Here is a 20,560-nt window from a genome sequence, read left to right as displayed (position 1 = left end):
TATGTTTCTGAAATGTTGAGAAAGCAACAGACTTTTTTCACCTTCACGTTGTTAAACAGCAACAAACAGGAGAAATAAGCATAAGTAATTTCTTCTAGAGGTTTTGTGAGGGTTCTGAAACATTCCTGGTTAACACAGATGGTATTTCTGAAATTTGTCAGGCTAGCCTTGCAGTACTAGGATTGTCGTGAAAAGTCTTATGATACAAAGACACTGTGAGAGCTGGAGAACGGTTTCACACTTTACTCTGTAACTACTTATGTAGTACTGATTTGGAGCCTCTAACATAGGGGATTGGACTAGATGATCTCCAGAGGTGTCTTCCAACCCCTATGATTCTGTGAACTTATACATACTATCATCCATTTTTCTCTTTTTAATATAAGGGAGAAGACTTGGCTTCCTTTGAGCTCCTCATTCCTTTTCAGCTGCTGTGTTTTGAAGCTCATGTAATCTTGTGAAAGACAGAAACAGAATGCTTCAGTCCCAGATTTGGTACTTCTACTGGGAAGTCTTATGCCATTCAGCCTTCCCCCGACAGTTGACTTGCTGACAGTATTATCTTAGTTTCTCAGTGTGCAAAAGCAGACAGAGCCCTCTGCTCTGTACTAGCACTCACCACACTCTCTTCAGCCTTTTCTTGACCCCTTACTGTGCACACAAATGTACTATGAAGAAGAAATAAAGACAAGCTTCGAGTTGGAAGTACTAAAAATAAAAATGATGCTATTACACTTGGTTGAGGGAAGTTATGATTTGAATCACAGTCTGCTGTGTCCTGGCATGAGTGCAGCTAAAACAGTGTTAGTAGTGTGAACTATTAATATTAATATTCATAATGAGTATGTTTCTTGAGGTCTTTTCCTGCAAAACATATAAAATGCGAAATCTGAATGTTAACTCTGTAGATGTGGAAATATACCCCTTGGCCACCAGCTCCTGCATTAGCTTATAGCAGTATTTGGGGCAACTGAATTTACAATTCTAAAATGCAACAATTAAATAGGATGACTGTTTCTATTATACATCTTTTGTAATTTCTTTCCCCAGTGTGAGAAGTTGCAGTGGCTTGCTCTGTAAGGCTTTTGAGTTTGTTTTTGACCATAGTTAAATGTAGAAACTCTCATGTATGTGTTAGGGGAGATGTTCAAACGTGCCTTCCTGTTCATAGGCAATTATTTTCTTTGGCTTTGTCCTGAGTGAAATAGTTACTGAAGGTTATCTGGGGGATGGACCTATATAACTTTCAGTTATTCCTACGTATGACTCTTTTGAGAAGTGAAAGAAAGTGCAGAGCACATTGAGAAGACAAATTCCAGGAAGGAAGAATAACTGTGTAAGCTGGAAGACAATGCTGGCAGAGGAACAGATGGGTAAGCAGTGGTCAAAGAATAAATAGAGGCTGGCAACTAGGAATGAATCTGCATGTAATCTGAGGAGTGAGATCATGGGGGAAAAAAACATGAGAACTTGAAGGAAAAAAAAAAAAAAAAACAAAAAAACAAAAAAACAAAAAACCATGAATGCTTAATTTATACTGCTATTTAATGAGATTTGAGTGCCCTAATACATGGCCTGTAACTGCATCCTGTATAATTCTGAGTGTCACTTCCACCTTTCTCCTTTTCTGTCAATCCTGTTCTTCCAGATTTCCTTGGTTTTACAGCAGCTCTGGTAATCTGGCAGCTCTCTGATGTCTCTAGCTAGTTACTGTGCCCAATATATTTGGAGTTTATGCTCCTTTAAGGGCCACCTTCAACAGCAGCAGTGACTGACAGACCTCAGTAAGGGTCTGTGTCAGGGAACAGGGTAAGGACACTGTTGCCAGTGCTGTAGGCCTGGTATTTTCATATGGTAAGTGTGTGAATGCATACATACGTATAACTAATATTTGTCAACAATTCTAGTTGCTTTTCTCTCTAAAGTAGAGGTTTCTAACTTCAGTATAAAGGAACATAAGGCATGCTTTTCTAATATACTATAATCCTTGCAGTTGCCTACATAAGAGATTTAAAGATGCTATTAGTTTGTTCTACCCAAAATACTTCCTTCAATGATTTTGAGAGCTCCCCTGATGACAGGGCTGAGGGCTTGTCTGTGTTTTCTTCCTTTTCAACAGAACAAAGGGAAAATCCCTGTTGCAATCCTGGTGGATGCATCAGCCCTTTCCTTTTGTGTGTTTCAGGAGGCAGGATGCCAGCTTCCAGCAATGGGTTGGGGTGGATTTACTTTGTAGTCTGAAACTTTCAGCATTTTTACCAGTGCTTCCTTCCTGTCTCCCACTCCAAATAAATAAAATAATCCCATTAAAAGCATAGTATTATAGGAAAATGTTACAAACTGATTCAACAAACCCTTCCAAAGCACAAAGGTATAAGAATACTTGACATTTTCTATTAGAGAAGAGGCAGAAAGCTCTGAACATGCTTTTGTGAAGCTTGCCCACTGACAAAAAGCGGTAAGAAAATAATGAAAACTCTTTTGCAACCATCAGATATCTCTGTGAAGGAGTTTCACTCAAGTTTGACTTCTTAGTTGTCTGAACCTCAAACTGAGGAAGGAGGCAGAAAGGTCATCTTTCAAGAGTATTCTTGGAAAGATTGTAGAAGGGGGAAGTGTGAGACTGTCTTGTGGAATTGCTGACAGTGCTCATCCTATTCTGTTGAAGTAAAGGTTTCTAGCTTGTGTGGTCAAATATCTTGATTCCTGCTGTTTTCAGGATCTAGGCAAATATGCTGAAAGTAGCAGGCAATAATAAATTGTCCCCCCGTTACAGTAGAAAATGTCTTAGGAGTCTTTTCAACTGTATTTTTATCATAGTAATAAATTTACTGTCAGTTTGGATTGAAAGGGCTCACTGTTCATATCTTCAAATGAGTTGTCTTAGTTGTATCTGGCTTTATCCTGATATTTACACTAATTTATTCTACTGTCCAGGTCGTGATGTTGTTCACGGTTCTGCACAACTGCCAAAGCTTTAAAAACACTGGGGAAAAATAAACATTGACCCAGCTGTTTCAGCCTATGCAAGAATGAAGAGCTCTAACATATGTGAGCATCTAGGCATGTAAGCCAGCAAGTGCTCACTGTAATAGTCTGAAAATCCACAAATATCTGTATGATGGCTTTTACCAGGTGCTTAGTCCTTGAGTGACTGAATTCTTTTCCCACCTGCCTTTTTCTGTGATTTGCTTCTAAAACTTAACAGGCTGTTACAAAAAAGAAAGCCTTTCTTTGCAACCTCTGGTTGGAGCCACTTGAGGAAAAGACATGGATAGACTCATAAGAGCCATGCAGCTCTGGAAAGCATAAAGTTGGACAGCAGCATGTTTACCAAACTGATCTACTTTATTTGCTGTTAGCTTCCTTTTGGGAAGAGACATCAGTTTAATCTGTGATCAAACTTGTAATCAGAAAATGGTGTCAGATTAATTATGGGAATGCTATTCAATTTCCTAGTCTATTAAGAGCTGACTACTGCATGATGATAGCATTAATATTTACACACTGCTGTGAGTTTTATGCAAATGTGCTTAGAGTCAGATCCAGACCTAGTTTAAGATCTAGGGTGCTGGCTAACATGAGAGCTATGAGTTTAGCCTGCAGGCTTAAAAAGGGAAAACAGATCAATCCATTGGTGGAAAAGCTAACTTATGAGCTGAATCTGAATGTTATGCAATAGATCTTGGGGAGTATGGGGATGGATTTTGCAGTTGGATTTTGCAGTTTGGTTTTGCAGTTGGACTCAAACTGTGTCTGTATTTCTGTGTGTGAGATGCTTCAGCTTTCTCTATTACATTTTTTTTTTCCCTGCAATACCTGGGCACTCCAGAATGACATTTTAATTTGCTGTTTTCTATTTACTGCATTGCAGATTTTGGATAGAATTGAAGATGTCCAAGAGCTCATATTCACAAAGGAGCCTGACTTGTTGAGAGCTTTTATTCCTGTTCAGACTATGCACCTAACTGTAGTTGTTGCTCATCTGGGAACAGAAGAAGAAGTAAAAAAGTAAGAATTCTTCCAAATTCTAGCATAGTTACATAATCTGTAAATGTGGTAACCTTATTTCTGTTGTGAATAATAATTTTAATGGGGCATAACCAGTTTCTTTCTGGATTAGGATTTTCTGATCAGTTTCTGGCTTTTTTTTTTTTTTTTTTTTTTTTTTGATACATGATGACGAAAAGGTAGATGAGATGCTTCAGGGTCTGAAATCTTGTGCATATTTCATGGGGTGGGGGAGAAGGCAGCATGGCTGTGAATGGTATTACTGCTATGTTTTTACCATAAATTAACATATGTAAATTTTCCCAAGCTGCTGCCTGTTGAGAAGCCACAGTGTTTCAGATCAGCTATGCTTGTATCAGCTGGAAAACATTACCTGATAGATCATGTTGCAGTAAGGAAAACAAAAGTCTGTCTAGTTCCTTTTCAAGATGTACTCATTTAATTCAAGCTGGGGACTGTCAGTAGAATCCTCTAAGTTATGATGGGCAGAGTGGAAGAGGACTTATGAAAACAGTCTCATGGTCAGAAAGCTGCTAAAATGAATGTCAAAGTAGGCAGAGTGCGCTGGAACTTCTTCTCTAAGCCCTTAGCACTGAGCATGAGAAAAAAGTGAAGGAAGGTCCCCTGGCACTGGAGGAGGTATTGCTTGGTAGAGATGCAGAGAGCATCTTTCTCCAGGGGCCTTTACCCACGTTGTGGATGACAACCCTGCCCACGGCAGGAGTGTGGAACTAGATGATCGCTAAGGTCTATTCCAACCTAAGCCATTCTGTGATAAGCAAGGAAATGGGGGGGGGGGGGGGGGGGGAAGAAAAGAAAAGAAAAGAAAAGAAAAAAAAAGATTAAACAGAAAAAATAAGCCCAAAAGGTAGAGATGGCTAAGCAGGACTACAACGGAAATGCACATACAAATCTGTCATTTGCCTTGTTTTAAATTGATCTGGTTTACTGCTCATTCAAGAAGCTTTTGGGAGGGCCTGAGGGGAAGTAGAGGAGAACCTTTATATAGGCTGAGGAGCCTGTGTGTGAAAGTCACTATGTACAGTAATTTGGTAATAAAAATCCCTGCCAGTGCTGCTGACTGGGCAGGCTGTCATCCAAGAGGATAGGAAACTAGAGGAGAGCAGTGATCAAAAATGGGAATCAATCAGTAGGAGAGGTGAATGAAGCAAGTGGAGTTAATGAACTTAAGAGTGAATGTGTGCCTGTAATGCAGAAATAATAGGCATACCTAATGAGAAGCAGATCTTACTTGCCAGATGCTTTTTGTCCTTTATCTTCTACCTACCTGCAGTCCTACTAAAGTTGCAGTTCAGTGGCTATGGCTCTACACTGTCATGTGGAAGAAAAGATTGCCTTAATTGTTAAGCCAGCTATTTATCTATTCATGCTTATAGCATTGCTGAAACTTACAGCAGTAGGAAAGCATCTTCAGATCTCATGACACAAGCTCTTCCAGCAGTGTTTAATGGTGGTTTGGACACTAAGTGAGGGACCAGGTTATCTCTGCTTGTTAAGTTGGAGGAAGCAAAATTCTCTACAGAGAATTAATTCCTTTTCCACTTTTAGTGCTGTCCTCAGCAAATTTTCATTTGCACAATCTCCCGGAGTCTCAAGAAGCAGCAGCTTTGATGTAACAATTAATAATATCAATACAGCGCTCAGAACTGGTCATGATGCTGACTGCTGTAGGCTAAAATGACCTTCATCTGCATGAAATGCTTTCTTATGAAGACCAGGGCACAGAGCTTGTGCCATCTGGATTGCAGTGCTGTTTTCCTGTTTGGATAATGTAATACAATAGTAAGATAACTTTTTTAAATAATGAAGCAATGTATTTCAGACTTCTAGGTGTAATGATAAATTTGGAAAGCAGCCCACAGGCTGTTTTCCTGTGATCCTCAGTTGCAAAGTATTTTGTTATATGCATAAGGCATAATTACTGGAAGGCCTCTGCTCAGATCATGGGCGTGAAGTCTGACAGGATCCCTTCTCCAGAGGCACCTGTAGCACTTCAGTGGGTATTATATTATTACTGAAAGACATGACATTCACTTTTCAGGAACTAATTAGTTAAATTCTGTTAGAATGTTTAAGTAAAATGGTTGCAGTATTTTTTTGGTAATCCAAATCTCCAAAGATTTATGTGCATAGCAAGCTGTGCATCAAAACTTTGTTATGGTGGGAGCTCTAGGTCCCATTTCAACCATGAGTTTAAGAACTGTCCTTGAGTACTGAAATATAATGGAGATGAATGTTAAATGTGCTGCAGCTGGAAACGTGGGTTTATTTAAGTTTTAGAATAAAACTAGTGAACTGGTTGAAAATTGCAGTGACAGAGGTTTAAATTTCATGACAAATAAGTTCAATTTTATCCCTTTGACTGCTTAGCAGTAACATATTTGCACAGAAGTTTCTGGCATGTTAATGACTTGAACACTCACTTTTCAGCAAAACTCACTTCTACTGTATGAACTAAAATTGAAGGTATTGAAAGACATAATTTACTTAATGCCTATGCAAAGGTATTTGTCCTGGAATATAGTGTAACTGTTACATCTTATATAGTGCTACAGAGTGACCAAAACCAGGTATATTATCTGATATCAAAAAAAGTATTTCCACATTAAGTCAGACTTCTTTCAAAATACAATGGGTTTCTTAAATTTTTTTAAGGGCTGTTTTGGCACTGAAGCAAAGCAAGACCAAAGTGGAAGCCATTTTGCAGGGTAAAGACCTTATTATGACATTTCACGGGATTGGACAGTTTAACAATCAAGTGATATATGTGAAAATGTCAGAGGAAAATCGGAAAATGCTCTGCAGAATTGCAGGTATGTGCTTAATCTGACTCTTTACTACTTGTGGGAAACTAATTTGCAAAGTCAACTTTTCTAAGTGCTGGCCTGAGCTGTTGTGCTTGCTTTGTAATATGCTGTCTTTCCTTAGTCTTTAAGTATTTAATATGAAGCTGACAGCTGCAGAAGAGCATAAAAGCAAATTCTGTGTACTAATTCGGGACAGGTGAGAAGCAAAGCCATTTGTCTTGTCAAGACACAACAGCAAGGCTACTCCAGCAGACCCTGCAGACTGGATCTCACAGCCTGGTGATGTACGTAGGTTTTCAAAGTGAAACCTCAACCTTGGGGCCCTATCCATTCTAGTGAACTGGAAGCCTTGAGAGCGACTTAACTTGAATTTCCTCTAAATTAAGGCATGCATGGAATGACTATTACTGCTTGAACAGGATGTTACAAACAGCAATGTTTGCATGTGCATGTGTACTTCCAGCAGATGAATTTTTGCTTCCATTGCAGAAGGTGTAACCAAAGTACAGGAGTGGCTTCTGTTCCCTATTCTAAAATCTCAAAGCAGCAGTGGGTTCACAGATGTTCCATTTCTTAACTGTTTACCTTCATCTGAATGCATCATCTGAAGGGTTTGATGCTCCCCCTACACCCCCTTTCCCTCACTTTTTTCTGTTTTTTTAGGAGCTTGTTTACCTGCAATGCAGAACCTACTCTGTGTTCTGGGCTTCAACTTCCAACAGAGCAGAAATAATCAATATATGCTCTTTGTTTGCAAAAGGAGGCATAGTTCAACTAATGTTTCTCAAAAAGGCATACAGCACAAAGACACTTGATCTTCAAAAGATATTTTGCTTTTTCTTTTTTCAGAGTAGTCTGTTTTCTCTTTAATGCTGCTTTATTCCTACTCCAGTTCCTAGCTTTGACAATTAGTCTTGTTCCCTTCTCCTTCTATTTATTTTTCTTTTAGTAACCAGTGTTGCAACTAGACAGAAAATGCCTCTCAACATCACCAGGTTCTTTGCATCAGCTAAACAAACCACTTCACTGCCCACTACCTTCAACTTCAGCATTCTTTTCCCTCATTGTTCCCTTCGTGGTAGGGGGTAATGTTAACTCAAAACAGCTCTGCTTCTGTTGAAAGTAGTCTGCCATTGTGCATACTTGTTAGGTTAGGTCCTCAACAAACTTCTCACTGCCCAGACTGTTTCTTCAGAATTGATCCAAAATAATCCTGACTGAAAGATGGCTAAGTGGAATGTGTGTTATGTAGCTTCCCAGACCATGAGATATATGCTTCAATACCACTGGAAAAGAACTGTTTAATCGTTTTGAAGGAGCCATAATAGTTCTCACTTTCTTCTGAAAGATGAAGTGAATGCCTCCTCTTTTCTCTTGACTATTGCTGTTTTTCTCCCTGCTCCATTTTGCTTTACTGAGAATTTTATTCCTAATGAATCAAAACACACACGATCAATCTTTATCATGCTATTTTAGCAACAGCAAAAATGTTTAAATTTGGTTCTGCAGAATGTGCTATGTTTTTCTTATTCTTTTTAAAGGCTAATGGAGCTGCATTAATACTGAAAATCTTTACAGTAGTGAGTGTCTTGATTACTTCCTTATTCCTTTTTGTTCCCTGCCTGGGTCACCTCCATCTATAGGATTCTGTAAACCCAGGGTCCGCCCTCTGATCCAAACCCCTTTCCAAATAAACTGGAGAAGAAGAATTTTTATTCCAAACCATAGGAATACTTCATCTGTACTTGCATCTGTTTAACGTAGTGTGATTGTTCACTGATTGTCTGAAATACTTCCTTGGCTGAGAGGCAAGCTGCCAGCTTTCAAGCTGTTACTCTGTCACCAATGGCTTTGCTATTCAGAGTGGTGTAACTTCCAGTGTTTTTCTTTCTGCATAGTTTCTGTCCATTTCTAGAACTTAATCTGGGGATTATACAAACATATAGCAAATTACATCATTTTAAATACATCTCAAATGCTTGTCCGGTTTTCCTTCTCCTTTGCTCTTTCAGCATAGAGTAAATTGTTATACAATGAGTAGGGATTTCCTTTTCCCAACTTATAATCAGTATTTTTTAGTTGCTTGTGAGGTAGGCATGGATTTCCAAATATTGCCTTGTAAAAAAAGCTTGATGGCAAACAACTGGCAAAGGTCAAGCCACTCCTGCCAGCTGCCTCTGCCTCACTGTGCCCTTATCAAATTGCTAAAATTATCAATAACTTGTCAACAGTTCAGACCTGTTTTAATGGAGTTTTCAACCTCTGAAGTGTTCCTGGGTGTAAGATAAAAATAAAAATGTTTGGTTGTTTGTTAATTCTCATATCATAAACATAGAATCATTAAAGTTGGAGAAGACCTCTGAGATCATCTGGTCAAACCATCCACCTACCACCAATATTGCATACTAAACCATGTCCTTTAGTACCACGTATGTCATAGACTTCATTTTTAAAGTGGAAATTCATTCTGCATCGTGATTAATTCATTGCAGTTAATTGGTATATACTGGATAATACTGATCTCTTCTTGTCACAGTGACATTGTCTACTGTGAAGGAGGTAATGTTTAATTTATCATAGGATTTTCTTATTAACAAAATGAGCTAGAGAAGATAGTGCCTGGAAAACTGAGTGGTAAGCTTTGTTCTTAAACTTACTTCTTGAAGATGCATCCCAGCCTTGACTTTCCTTTCATCATCAGCCTCTTTTGTAAGATTGACAGGAAGACCTTCACTCTGCAGTAATAACTTACTGTTGCTTGGTGGGGCTGGTTTTGAGTGAAGGTAAGGAGACACTGCTCTGGTCTGATACTGTTATGCTACAATTTACTAACTTCTGTGCATCCCAAGGATGATGTTTCTCCAGATGTGTGGAGAAAAACAACTCATCTCTAGAAAGGAAGAGTTCATATTGGCCTTGCTGTGCTTTGGCCTAATGGTATAGATGCTAGAGGAATTAGCATGTTTCTTTGTGTTAACATTCTATTTGATAAAGTACCAGAGATGCTGTAGAGGTAGTTTGGCATGTCACCATAATCACCTAGTACAGTTTTCAGATGGCCTAAAGTATCTATGTTCACACTGGACCTACAGCAAGACTGTATTCTTTTGCAGCAGAAATTGAGAGGGGCAGGTGGGCATCCTGTAAGGCATCTGAAGTGGTATGAAGTGCTTGTTCAGGTAATTGGAGACTATTTATGTATTTTCCAGATGGAAGACATAAAGCAATTGCCTTGGCAAAGTGACCAGACAGCCCCAGCTGCTGTTTCATTGCAAATACTGAAAAGAAACATTTTAATGTATTAATTAGCTAAGCTACAGGCTTGCCTTGATATGAATGCTTATTACATACTAGTAAATAAACATGCAGTTAAACTTCCTGAAAGATTGATACAAACAACAACAACAAAAAAAATAATAAAAGGATGTAGGGTGCTTTCAAGCAATGTACTCATCAAAATATGATATGCTATTTGTAATACATGCTTCTATGCCAGACTACTACTTCTTCCAGTGCTTAAGTGATTTAGGAGTAACAGATTGGTTTAATGTTGTAGGCTCTGGCAAGAAGAACCATATAAATGTTGCAGGTTTCCAGGGAAGGTGTTGATCTTCATGTTTTTGTCTCATTTATAGATTCAAGCTATAAAGATTCCTGTCAATAAGAAAAATCGCAAAATACTCCAGCTTCATCCAGAGCTTTCAGTGTTTTTGGAGTTATTGTTCACTGTTGAGGTGTTTCTTGTTCTGCAATAGCTGTGTTTAATTTTCTATGTTTGTAAGATTTGCAGAGGTCTGCCTGCTGGTTTCACCTTGCTGTCCTTGTGAGGCTGCATCCCACCCTTTGACATTGATGAAAACCAATGCATAGATCAACTTGATTTAATTTGGTTGGTCTTTACAGTCCTTGGCTGAAAGACCTTGAATATAAATTTTGGAGTCACTCATGGTCACTTCTTTCAATGGGGGATAAGATCTTACTGCTTTAAACTGTGGCCAGAGTTTTTAACTGACATCGCTATAAATGATTCCTATCTTATCTGGAAAGGAATTCTATGTTTGTGACTTTTCCTTCTCAATTTCTGTCTTGGCTGTGGAGTTATACTTGCTCTGTGGATCTTGACATTTCTTTTTGGTTGTATTTTGTCTACTTTGTTTCTTATTTTGTCTGTTGCCCATGATGATATGACAACTCTTTCTCTCATGCTGTGTTTTAATTACGTGTCTTGTTCGAGAAAGGAATGGTAAGAGTCTTATCTAACTCTTAACCTTCTAAATATTTTTCTTCATCTCCTGATTATTAGTTTTTCTTTTCCTTTACCAGAAGCTGTGGAAAACTCTTTTAATGAAATGAATCTAGACATTTCAGGGAGCAAGGATTTCAAACCACATCTTACTTTTTTAAAGCTCTCCAAGGCACCAAGACTGAAAAGAAAGGTAACTACATTTAAAACACTTCTTACTAGGAACTGTTCAAGAGACTTTCTTTCTAATGTCTTTCTTTGGAGGTGTGGGAGGCTATATGGTTGAGTTCTATTGCAGTTAGAGGAAAAAGAATATTTTATTGCTTAGCAAAGCTTGTAGATAGACTGGCCAAAACAGTTAAATTTCTTCATATCCAATAGGAAGAGACAGTTTCCCATATTGTATTAAGACTTTAAAGATAGAGTACAGAGCACTTTCCTTCTGTGGCCTGCAGAATCTGCATGAAAATACCATGTCAAGCTGATTCCATTGGATGGGACGGCTTCCAAATAATATTTATGAGAACAAGATAAATGTCATGTTGGAAGCCAGGCTGGTGCTTTGATTTATGCTAGAAATGTGTGATATGCTTTTCTAAACTTTACTGCAGCACTGTATGATTTATCACATACAATTAAAATAAAAAAACAACTCTGATAAGAATGTTCATTTCCCAGTGGAATATGGTCCTGCTTGTTTCCAGGAATAGTTCTTGTATTTATGAGGCCAATATATTGCAAACCTGAAACAGTAAAGGAGTATGCACAAAGAAAACAGAAAATGTTATAATAGCTGGGGAAAATGACCTTGTATTTGTGCACTTCAGTACTTCTGAAGTGCAAGTACCAAGTATTGACTTGGTAGCTGCCTTCTGCGTACATGGTACAATCAAAGTTGGATAGCACTGATAGTTCTGTGCTGGAGGCTTTTTTCTTTTATACTGCCTATAGGGAATTTAATGAGCACAAGTATCAGCAATATCTAATGCAAAAAAAAGTACAATAGGAAAGTAAGAATTACTGATTTTTATCTAAAGCATAATCACACTTCCTTTTATTATCCAAGTCTTAAAGTTTTGGGCACCATTGAAAAGAGCTTGACTGCATTCTTTGCACTCTTCCTTCAGGTATTTATATACTTTGAGATTTCCCTGAGCATTCTGCAGACTCAACAGCCCCAGCTTTCTTAGCCTTTTCTTATAGAGAAGCCCCAGTCCCTTCATTGTCATGGTCCTTAACTGGAGTTTCTCCAGTAGTTCCATGTCTCCTACATGGGGGAATCCAGAAATGTGTGCAGAACTCCAGGTGTGGCCTTGCCAGTGTTAAATAATGGGAGGGGTCATCTCTCTTCACCTACTGGCAATACTTTGGCAGAATAGCTAGCCATCTTTGTGTGAACAAGGACACGATGACTCATGTTCAACATGGTGTCCACTAGAAGCCCCTGGGTTCTTTTCTACACAGCTGCCTACCAGTGGGCGCAGAGCTGCACTTCCCCTCACTGAGCTTCATGAGGTTCCTGTCAGCCCATCTCTCAGCCTTTCCTTCTGGATGAGAGCACAATCCCCAGATGCATCAGTCACTCCTCCCTGTTTTGTATTATCTGCAAACTTACTGAGGGTGCAATCTCTCCCCATTGTCCAGATCATCAAAAAAGATGCTAAACAGGACTGGACCCAATACTGACTCCTGGGCTGCTCTGCTAGTTACTGGCCTTGTACTAGACTTCACCAATGACCACCACTCTATATCTTGCCACTCTGAGTTTTCAGTCAAGCATGTGCATCAGCAGATACTCTGAAGTTCTTAGAGGAATCAGTGTCAAAAGCATCACTGAAACCTACATAAATATCTGCTGCTCCCCCCACCTTCCAGTTATGTTGCTCATTTCTGTCCTCATATTCATATGCATCTTAATGCTCTTGCTCCTAAAATACTGTTGCACTCACTGGAGCCATTAATGCATAAGCAGAGTAAGGTTATGTATTCAGTTGGTTCTGGGGGCACATATGGCAGCTGAATGCTCTCATACAGTCTCTGTAGGGCTTAACCATAGATAAAGGTTTTATTAATCTCAAAGAGCACACTGGAATATTACCACATGGCTTTTGAGATCTGACATACCAAACTGAAAATACTAACAACTTGATTTGTCTCTTCTCAAGTCTAAATCTAAGGGGTAGGGAAGGAAAGCTGTGTATTTTTCTAATAGCCCCTTCCAGAAGACTGTTGGAAAGAAACAAATCTTCACCTTCTTAAGCACTAGAAGATGCCAAGATATAAGTTAGACAAAATATTTTTTCATGCTGGTATGGCATCACAGTTATTATGATGCCATCTACTGGCTGTAATTACTTTATAACATAAATGTGTCCCTGTAATTTGAATGCTATTTACATATTTCATACAACTTCAGTGCCTTTTATATAAAGCTTAAGGAATGATGAACATATATATATATATATTTTAATTCTCAAGAATGCTTTTTCATAATAAGGTGTGTGATACAATGCAGTTCTTGCAGCCTTTGTTTCTTTCTATGGGAAAGAAGGATTTAGTCCTCTTGAAAACTTCTACAAGTTCAAACTTAAATCTCAGGAAATTGTGCATCTTTGACTTTGAGTCTGAAGGTCCCAAGAGGTCTAGGAGGGCTTTGCTTGTGTGCCATTTAGTTTGAATTACTACCAAAGGAGCAGTATATGCTGCTTGTTGATGACATTCAAAATGTGTACCACAACTCTAGCATAAATATAAAATATGGGCTCTGCAGGTTTTTCTGACCTCAGTTTACAGTGAGCCAAAAGGGAGTAGCTCACATCTTCAGAGAATCCACTACAGTGTCTGTTGCTGAAGAGCCTTTTCCAGTGCAAATAATCAATCTCCAGTGCTGGGCACTGTCTTGCTCAGCTGTGTCAGACCAAGGCCAAGTGCCACCACTCAAAAGTGGGGGAATGTTTGCTCCTCCTTTCAAGATGCATCATGGTGCTTGATGGAGACTCAGTTGGTGCAAGTCTGCAGACAGACGCTACCCAGCCTGGACGATAGCAAGCCTATGGCATCCCTTATATTAAAATATTCTGGTTTTGATGAAAAAGGCTACTTGATAAGCTGTCTTTGATGCAATCTTACAAGAGTTTCCATCATCCTCCTAAATGTGTGGTGTACAGTTATAGCTAGTAGTGTTGAGGTGACTGATGTACCTGGGTACCTGCCTGGCTCTGACTGATACATATGCTCAGTTATGCTCTGAATTGCTTTGGCCATCTGGGTAGTGCTGAGCGGCAGCAGTTCCTGAGTGGTTTGTGGTGTTTGTTATTGGAGCTGCTTGCATCTGGCTTTGTCTGGGTGCCACTGGCTGTCTCTTGCCATTCCCACATGGTGCATGCCTGCTTATGCAGAGACTTGCCAAAAGGGCTGTTACAAGGAGGCTTGTAAGGAGATACCTTGTTCTTTACGGATGTACACCCTTGAGCGTTTGAGAATTAAACAAAATGATTGAGACTTCTTTGAAGGGATGTGTTGCAAAGGGTTCCTCAGAGTCTTACTAGTGTGCTTTCAGTTAGGTTCATCCTCCTCCTTCACTCCTTTATTTAAATTGGCAGCCTGTTGCTGGCAGGGACTGTGTTGTCAGCCCTGATGATCTCTGCACCGAGTAGCTAGTGCTGCTATGCTTGAGTTTTTTGGGTGGGAGGGCTGCAAGGAAACTGCTTGGACTACAAATCAGCGTATGGGGGACTTAGGAACTATTTCCATCTTAGCAGCCCTAGTTATGCTTTTTTCTTTGTCTGTGAAACAAATGTATCAGCATTTCGAAACATATTTGTAAGAGTAAGTGCTTCCATTCACATACTGTGTCTGCAGTAGCATTTGATTGTTGAGATACTAACAGTATCTGGCAGCTACATCAGAGTGCCAATTATTTTTTTTTTTTCCTTTTTTTCCTGGCTTGCTTACATGAGCTTGTTTTCACAGTCATAGAATTGTTAAGGTCAGAGAAAACCTCTAAGATCATAAGTCACAGAGTTAAATTTCTTTTGAATACTTCTCTGCTGACAGAAGTAGCTCACCAGCTGTATTTTGAACTTGTGACATAAATACTACTGTGAAATGCATCCATCAAGAAGGATAAATCTTTCAGTCTGTGAAGGTATCGGTGGGTTGAAAACCTAAACAGATTCGGCTTTAAGTGAAGTAAAAAAAAAATCCTCCTGAAGGCAATTTGGGACTCTAGGGAATAGTTTGCCTGTGTTGTTGTGACTGCTAACTTGCTTGCAATATCTGAAATTCTGTGAATGTGCTTGAGTAATAGTAATGGAGTTAAACCTATCTGTTTCTGCATCTCTGTCTCTGTTGGTATGTTCTGGCTTGTGGGGGATTCAGCAGAAGATAAACTTAAAAATCAGCTATTAGTACTGTTATACCACTATCAACTTCAGCAGTACATTTGAAGTAGATATTGTTATCCTAATGGGGGTGGGTGGGTGGATATTTAAGCTCTACTTAAAGTACGTGATATGTGTAACTTATTTGTGCATGTGTAAATGTCACAATGTTCTCTCAACATTTAGGGATTCAGAAAAATTTGTTTGGATCTGTACAAAGAATACGAAGACAGTTACTTTGGCACAGAGGTCTTCAGTCGAATTGATCTCTGTGCCATGCGCAAGAAGAAACAGGAATCTGGTTACTATTACTGTGAATGTTCAATTCATGTGGGCTCCAGAGGTGCAGAAGAGAGCAAAGAACAAGGAATGCAGACAGAAGTTGTGAAAGCAACAACCAGTGAAGCCCCTTCAAGTGCTGCTGGGGCTGAAACAGAAGTGACTGCTGTGAGCTGTAACCATGCCTTGCGTTCAGTAGTAGCTGGCGATAAACCATCTGAAAACATTGCCGAGGCTTTAATTGTGAGTGAAGAGAAAGAAATCAGTGAGATGAATGGACAACCTGAAGGCACAGATGAGACTTCTCTTGCATCTGATGAGGTCCGCACAAAGTTGGTACATGGCCTGTTGCTGAGTGTGGAAGGACAAGAAAAAGCCAGTATTATAGATGGTAGTCTGCAGGAAACCGAAGCAATGGAATCTGCACCTGATGTGCCAACAAGTTCAGGATGAAGTTATCATAGCTCTTTGGATCTTGGCCACCTTTGGTGATGGTGAAGGAAGGCAAGTGGTGTGGCACAGGACTGGAGAAGGAGGTAGGGACAGTGAATTTTTGACAAGAAAAAGACTTTCTTAGAGACTGACAGAACCAGAAGTAGAAAAAAACTCAGAAAATATCATAGAATACTGTGTCCAAATGGTGAAATGCCTGGGTCTAAAGAAAAACAAGCTGCAGGTGTCTATGTTTGCACCAAAAAGATAAATTTGTCTGGAGCATACAAGGTAAAGCAGAAGCTATGCACTGAAGCCAAAGCAGATGTCAGAAACATGTGTTTCAGAAGCAGAGGTTTCTGCCTTGGTCACATCTCTTCCCCCTGCCCCTCTGCCTTTACCTTCTCTGTGCTAGCAGCTCCCGGCTCTGCCCTCTCCCAGGAGTGCACACAGCTGCTCTGGGTTAAGTAAGGTTCTGCACTGTTCCTGTGACAATCATGCCTGCAAATTGTAGGGCTTCAGTTGTTGATGTGCTTGTGTGAACTATGTGCTTTGGTTCCACTAGTAGCTACTTAATGCAAAAATGTTGTCTGACTTATGGAAATGGATTGTTTCATTGCACCACAAGATACTGTAATACTAAGTATTTTTCCTTACAGGTGAGCTGTTAAGGACAGGAAGGGTGATCCACAATGAACTAATTGTGTAAAAAAGCTTTGGAGCAAACGAGGCACCACAGCCTTTCTCTAAGGCTTTCTCTCTTTTCTCCCTCCAAAACGTCATGGTCCTGGGACAGAACAAAACAGAACTGCATTCATTTCTGACAGGAAGAGATTAAGGGCTTTATGCCGCTGCTGGGGCTGAAGCCGTTTTGCTTTTTTCCGAAGCTGCAGATCCGTGCTGGTGGCTCCCGGGTATAGCAGGACAGGGCCGGCAGGTGGCACTGCGGGAGAGCGGCACCGGGAGCGGAGGGACAAGCTGCCCTGCTACGTACATGGGGCTTGGGCAGCTCCGGAGGGGCAATGGAGGTGGGAAAGGTGGCGAAGAGCCTGGAAAATGCTGTGCATCCCGTTCTGCTCTACCTGATTATTTAAAAATGATGTTGGTTCTTGAAAAGCCTTATTTCTTCAGGGAAATATGTGCATTGTGATGGGAGAAGTGTAGTAGTTCTTCAGAAGAAAAGTATCAGGAATATTGTGTTTGGCTTCCATACATGGTGCACAGGAATATGGCTCTGGGCAGAGCATCCAGTGTGCACTCTGTTAAACTAACATTGTGAAATTAAGCTGTCCAGCTGGTTACTGGCCGTGTGAGCCTGGATGTGTGCCCTGGTTGTGGGGAACGGAGGGCAGCCAGGTTTGGGGGTTGGTGTTGAGTGGGAGGACAGAGCTGGCTCTGCATGCAGTAACCGCTTTGTGCTCTGCACTGAGGTTTGGAGCAGTGCTTGGCACAGCATTTATTTGTCACTCTGCTGAAGGTTGTGCACTTCTGAAAGCCCGTCCCCCAGTGGTCTTCTAAATGCAAATCTGAGAGCGGCTATTCACCGCTGCTCTGAGGTCTTCAAAATGCGGCTCAACTGCACAATGCTAGAGGGAAGGCTTTGAGATTAATTTCAGAGAGTAGTTACCAGCAAGGCTCGTAATTCTCTGCATCAGCACACTGGGGACAAAACTGTTTTCTGGAAAACTTTGCCATAAACACTGTTTCCTCGGTGTGTTTAATGATTCCCTAATTGGGGAGAGGATTGGTAGAGTCATTCATCTTATAAACCTAAGTGGATTCAATGGCCTAGGACCGAGCACACTTTACAGTGAGCTGTATTTGTTCTTGTTGAAAATGTTAATTATCTTTTTATAGACAGATGGCACTGGAGTGTAGCAAATGTGTGGTGAACCTGTGTTCAGAAACGTCTGGGTGTTAAATGCCTACAGATTCCAATTTAAGTTTAATTCTGTTTTAGGAACATTGTGATTCTTGCAGGGTAATTAATATCACTTATATTAAGAGTATAGTAGCCTTGTTTTGGTATATTAAGTTAAAGTAAACACTTAAGTTATATCGCTACAATTAATCTTCATAATTTAAAATAGTGCTTAAAACAAAATGTCTACCAAATACAGTGTTCAGCTCTTTATCCTTTAATGACAACTAATTCAAAACAAGTTTCAGTAATGTTATTCAAGTTATAACAGCATATAAAAGTATATTTACACTCTCCATCATGAAAATAAGTAAGTTGGGAATTTCGTTGCTCTGCTTTAGGCATAGGAATTCCTGTTTTAGTCCCCTGATGTAATTTATTCAAAATTAATTGAAATATATTTCATTATTAGTAGGTGAGATGTAGCTTATAAAAAAATTGCACTGAATAAGTAGATTAATTGCCCTTTGTGATTTCTATGGGTAAATAATACCTAAAATCTAGGTCTAGGTGCAAGTTTGATTCATTTTTATACACTTCTGCATTTACTGTTATTTTCACGATAATGTTTTCCCCTTTGTGGCCTCTAACTTGCCTTTTTTTTTTTTTAATTTCCTGTATAAGCACTAGTATTTTCTATAGAAGATGGATGTAATCTGATTATTTTTTTTATTTGGGTTTAGTTGAGCCTGTTATATGTTATCTGGAAATAAATAAAGGTCTTGGCTAGTCCAGTTGGATTTCCCTTCCTGTAGTCCTGTATTTTCTGCATGTGCAAATCCTTCACATCAGGAAGATGTCATGTTCTTTTGTTGCTGGCATGGCAGAGCCACCAGAAAACCAGTAGCTTTGGGTTGGTGCCTTGTGGTCTTCTAGCTGTGGGTGTTAGATGCCTGATCCTGTTTTAGAGGGGATGAGTAGTGATCCTTTTACTTGCTGGGTTTCTGCTTCTCGCTGGGTTCATCTTGACAGGTGTATTCTGCTGTTATTAGCCAAGGTTTCTGTCTTCGTGGTATGCTATATAATAACAGCCCTATTTTTGTGCAGTTAGAATGGAATAGCCATCTATTTGGTAGATGGGTGCAACCACATTTCTCAAAACTTTCCCATTCCTGACATTTTTCTTAGTTTTTGCCCTCATTAGTCTAATCTTGGCCTTGAAGCAGTTTATAGCACAGTCCCATTCTTGTATGGTTACCCTGAACCCCAGCTGAAGGGCTACAATTGCATAACTTAGAGTGTGGCCTGCCTGCAGTACTCAAGAGCCTTGATGAGATGAATCCAAGCCAAAATTACAGGTTTTCCTGTAAAGTAAATGGAAGATATCCACGTATTACACTGCAGTGAAACTACAGACATAGGACTGAAAGACACTGCTTGACAAGTACCTTCAGTCAAAAAGCATTATCCTGGGGCATACTTACTCTGCTGAACGTTCTTTGTGGAAGTGGCTAATCAGACATATAGATGGAAAGGCACACATCTGTGGGCTGGTAAAAACCTGGGCAATTTTATGTGATTGTGTTGTACAGTTTCCTCCTCAAAACCACTACCAGATAGGCTAAAGTGTAAGTGCTGTGTAAGATTAACACATCCAGAGCTGGCTTCCCAATGTAGATTTCAGCCATTAGCCTGTGCAATGAAAATATGGGGCAAGCCTCATAAACAGTCTTTAAAAATCATAGATGGGGTTGGAAGAGGGACCTCAAAGTTCACCTAGTTCCAGCCCCCTGCCACGGCAAGGTGCTGATTGCTAGATCAGGTTGTCTCAATCTGGAGATTCAAGCATAGAAGGGATGCAACTTAGAATGGTATAATCAATCCTTTCTAGTCAACATAAATAAGCAGGAAGCAGATAAATTTAAATGATTTCACTAATGGAAGTAAGGTACTCAAGAATCATGTCATTTCCTAGACTTAAAAGAGAGTGCTTTCTAAGGAACAAGATACTTCAGGTATTCAATCCAGCTTATCTCCTGGTTATTGCATACCATTAATCCTGATGGCTGCAGGACTTGCAGTGATTCCATGCTGGTTTTTAAGAAGTGCATGTGAGAGCTGTTGCTTAGCTGACAATTATTTTTCTACCTATAAAGCAGTTACCAGCACTTCTAAAGGTGATTCTTAAAATCAGCTCTTCTCATCTCTTTTATACCCAGGAGATGCACGGTCCCCAACTGGCCACTTAGAACAATGAAAGGATGTCTACTTTTCCCACTGTTGAGAGCAGGTCTTTGTAGAGATTGTGAAGCTGCTGCTTTCATGGCCTGTGGATGGCTATACCTTCAGTTACTACTTTTGCTGAAAACTTCTGGCAGATTGAATCTACCCTTCTGTTTCAAACAGCTCTAATTAACATACTTATGGCTTTAAATCATTGCTGTGATGAGATCAGCCATTTCCTAGTTACCTTCTCTGCCTGGGACACCTGTTTTACCCTGAGTGCATATGTTATTCCATGTGT

At 39.8% G+C, this 20,560-nt stretch overlaps 1 protein-coding gene across 4 annotated transcripts in view; it reads left to right on the top strand.

Moving 5' to 3' along the window:
- The window catches only part of LOC128090807 (uncharacterized), a 32,418-nt gene extending 13,643 nt beyond the window's left edge, over positions 1-18,775 (top strand). For 2 of the 4 annotated variants that reach the window (XM_052703460.1, XM_052703459.1), the window contains 4 exons: positions 3,875-4,011; positions 6,688-6,845; positions 11,163-11,275; positions 15,651-18,775. In XM_052703460.1, the coding sequence (XP_052559420.1) occupies positions 3,875-4,011; positions 6,688-6,845; positions 11,163-11,275; positions 15,651-16,196 (954 nt within the window). In that variant the 3' untranslated portion in view covers positions 16,197-18,775. The remainder of the gene's footprint in view (positions 1-3,874; positions 4,012-6,687; positions 6,846-11,162; positions 11,276-15,650) is intronic. The other 2 variants (XM_052703462.1, XM_052703461.1) reach the window with 2 other exon arrangements.
- The last annotated feature ends 1,785 nt before the right edge of the window (positions 18,776-20,560 follow it).

The sequence above is a fragment of the Tympanuchus pallidicinctus genome, unplaced genomic scaffold, assembly GCF_026119805.1.
Source record: "Tympanuchus pallidicinctus isolate F22 unplaced genomic scaffold, pur_lepc_1.0 scaffold5, whole genome shotgun sequence".
Lineage (NCBI taxonomy): Eukaryota > Metazoa > Chordata > Aves > Galliformes > Phasianidae > Tympanuchus > Tympanuchus pallidicinctus.
Note: the sequence above shows the minus strand (reverse complement) of the source record. Positions and strands in the feature narration are given on the sequence as shown.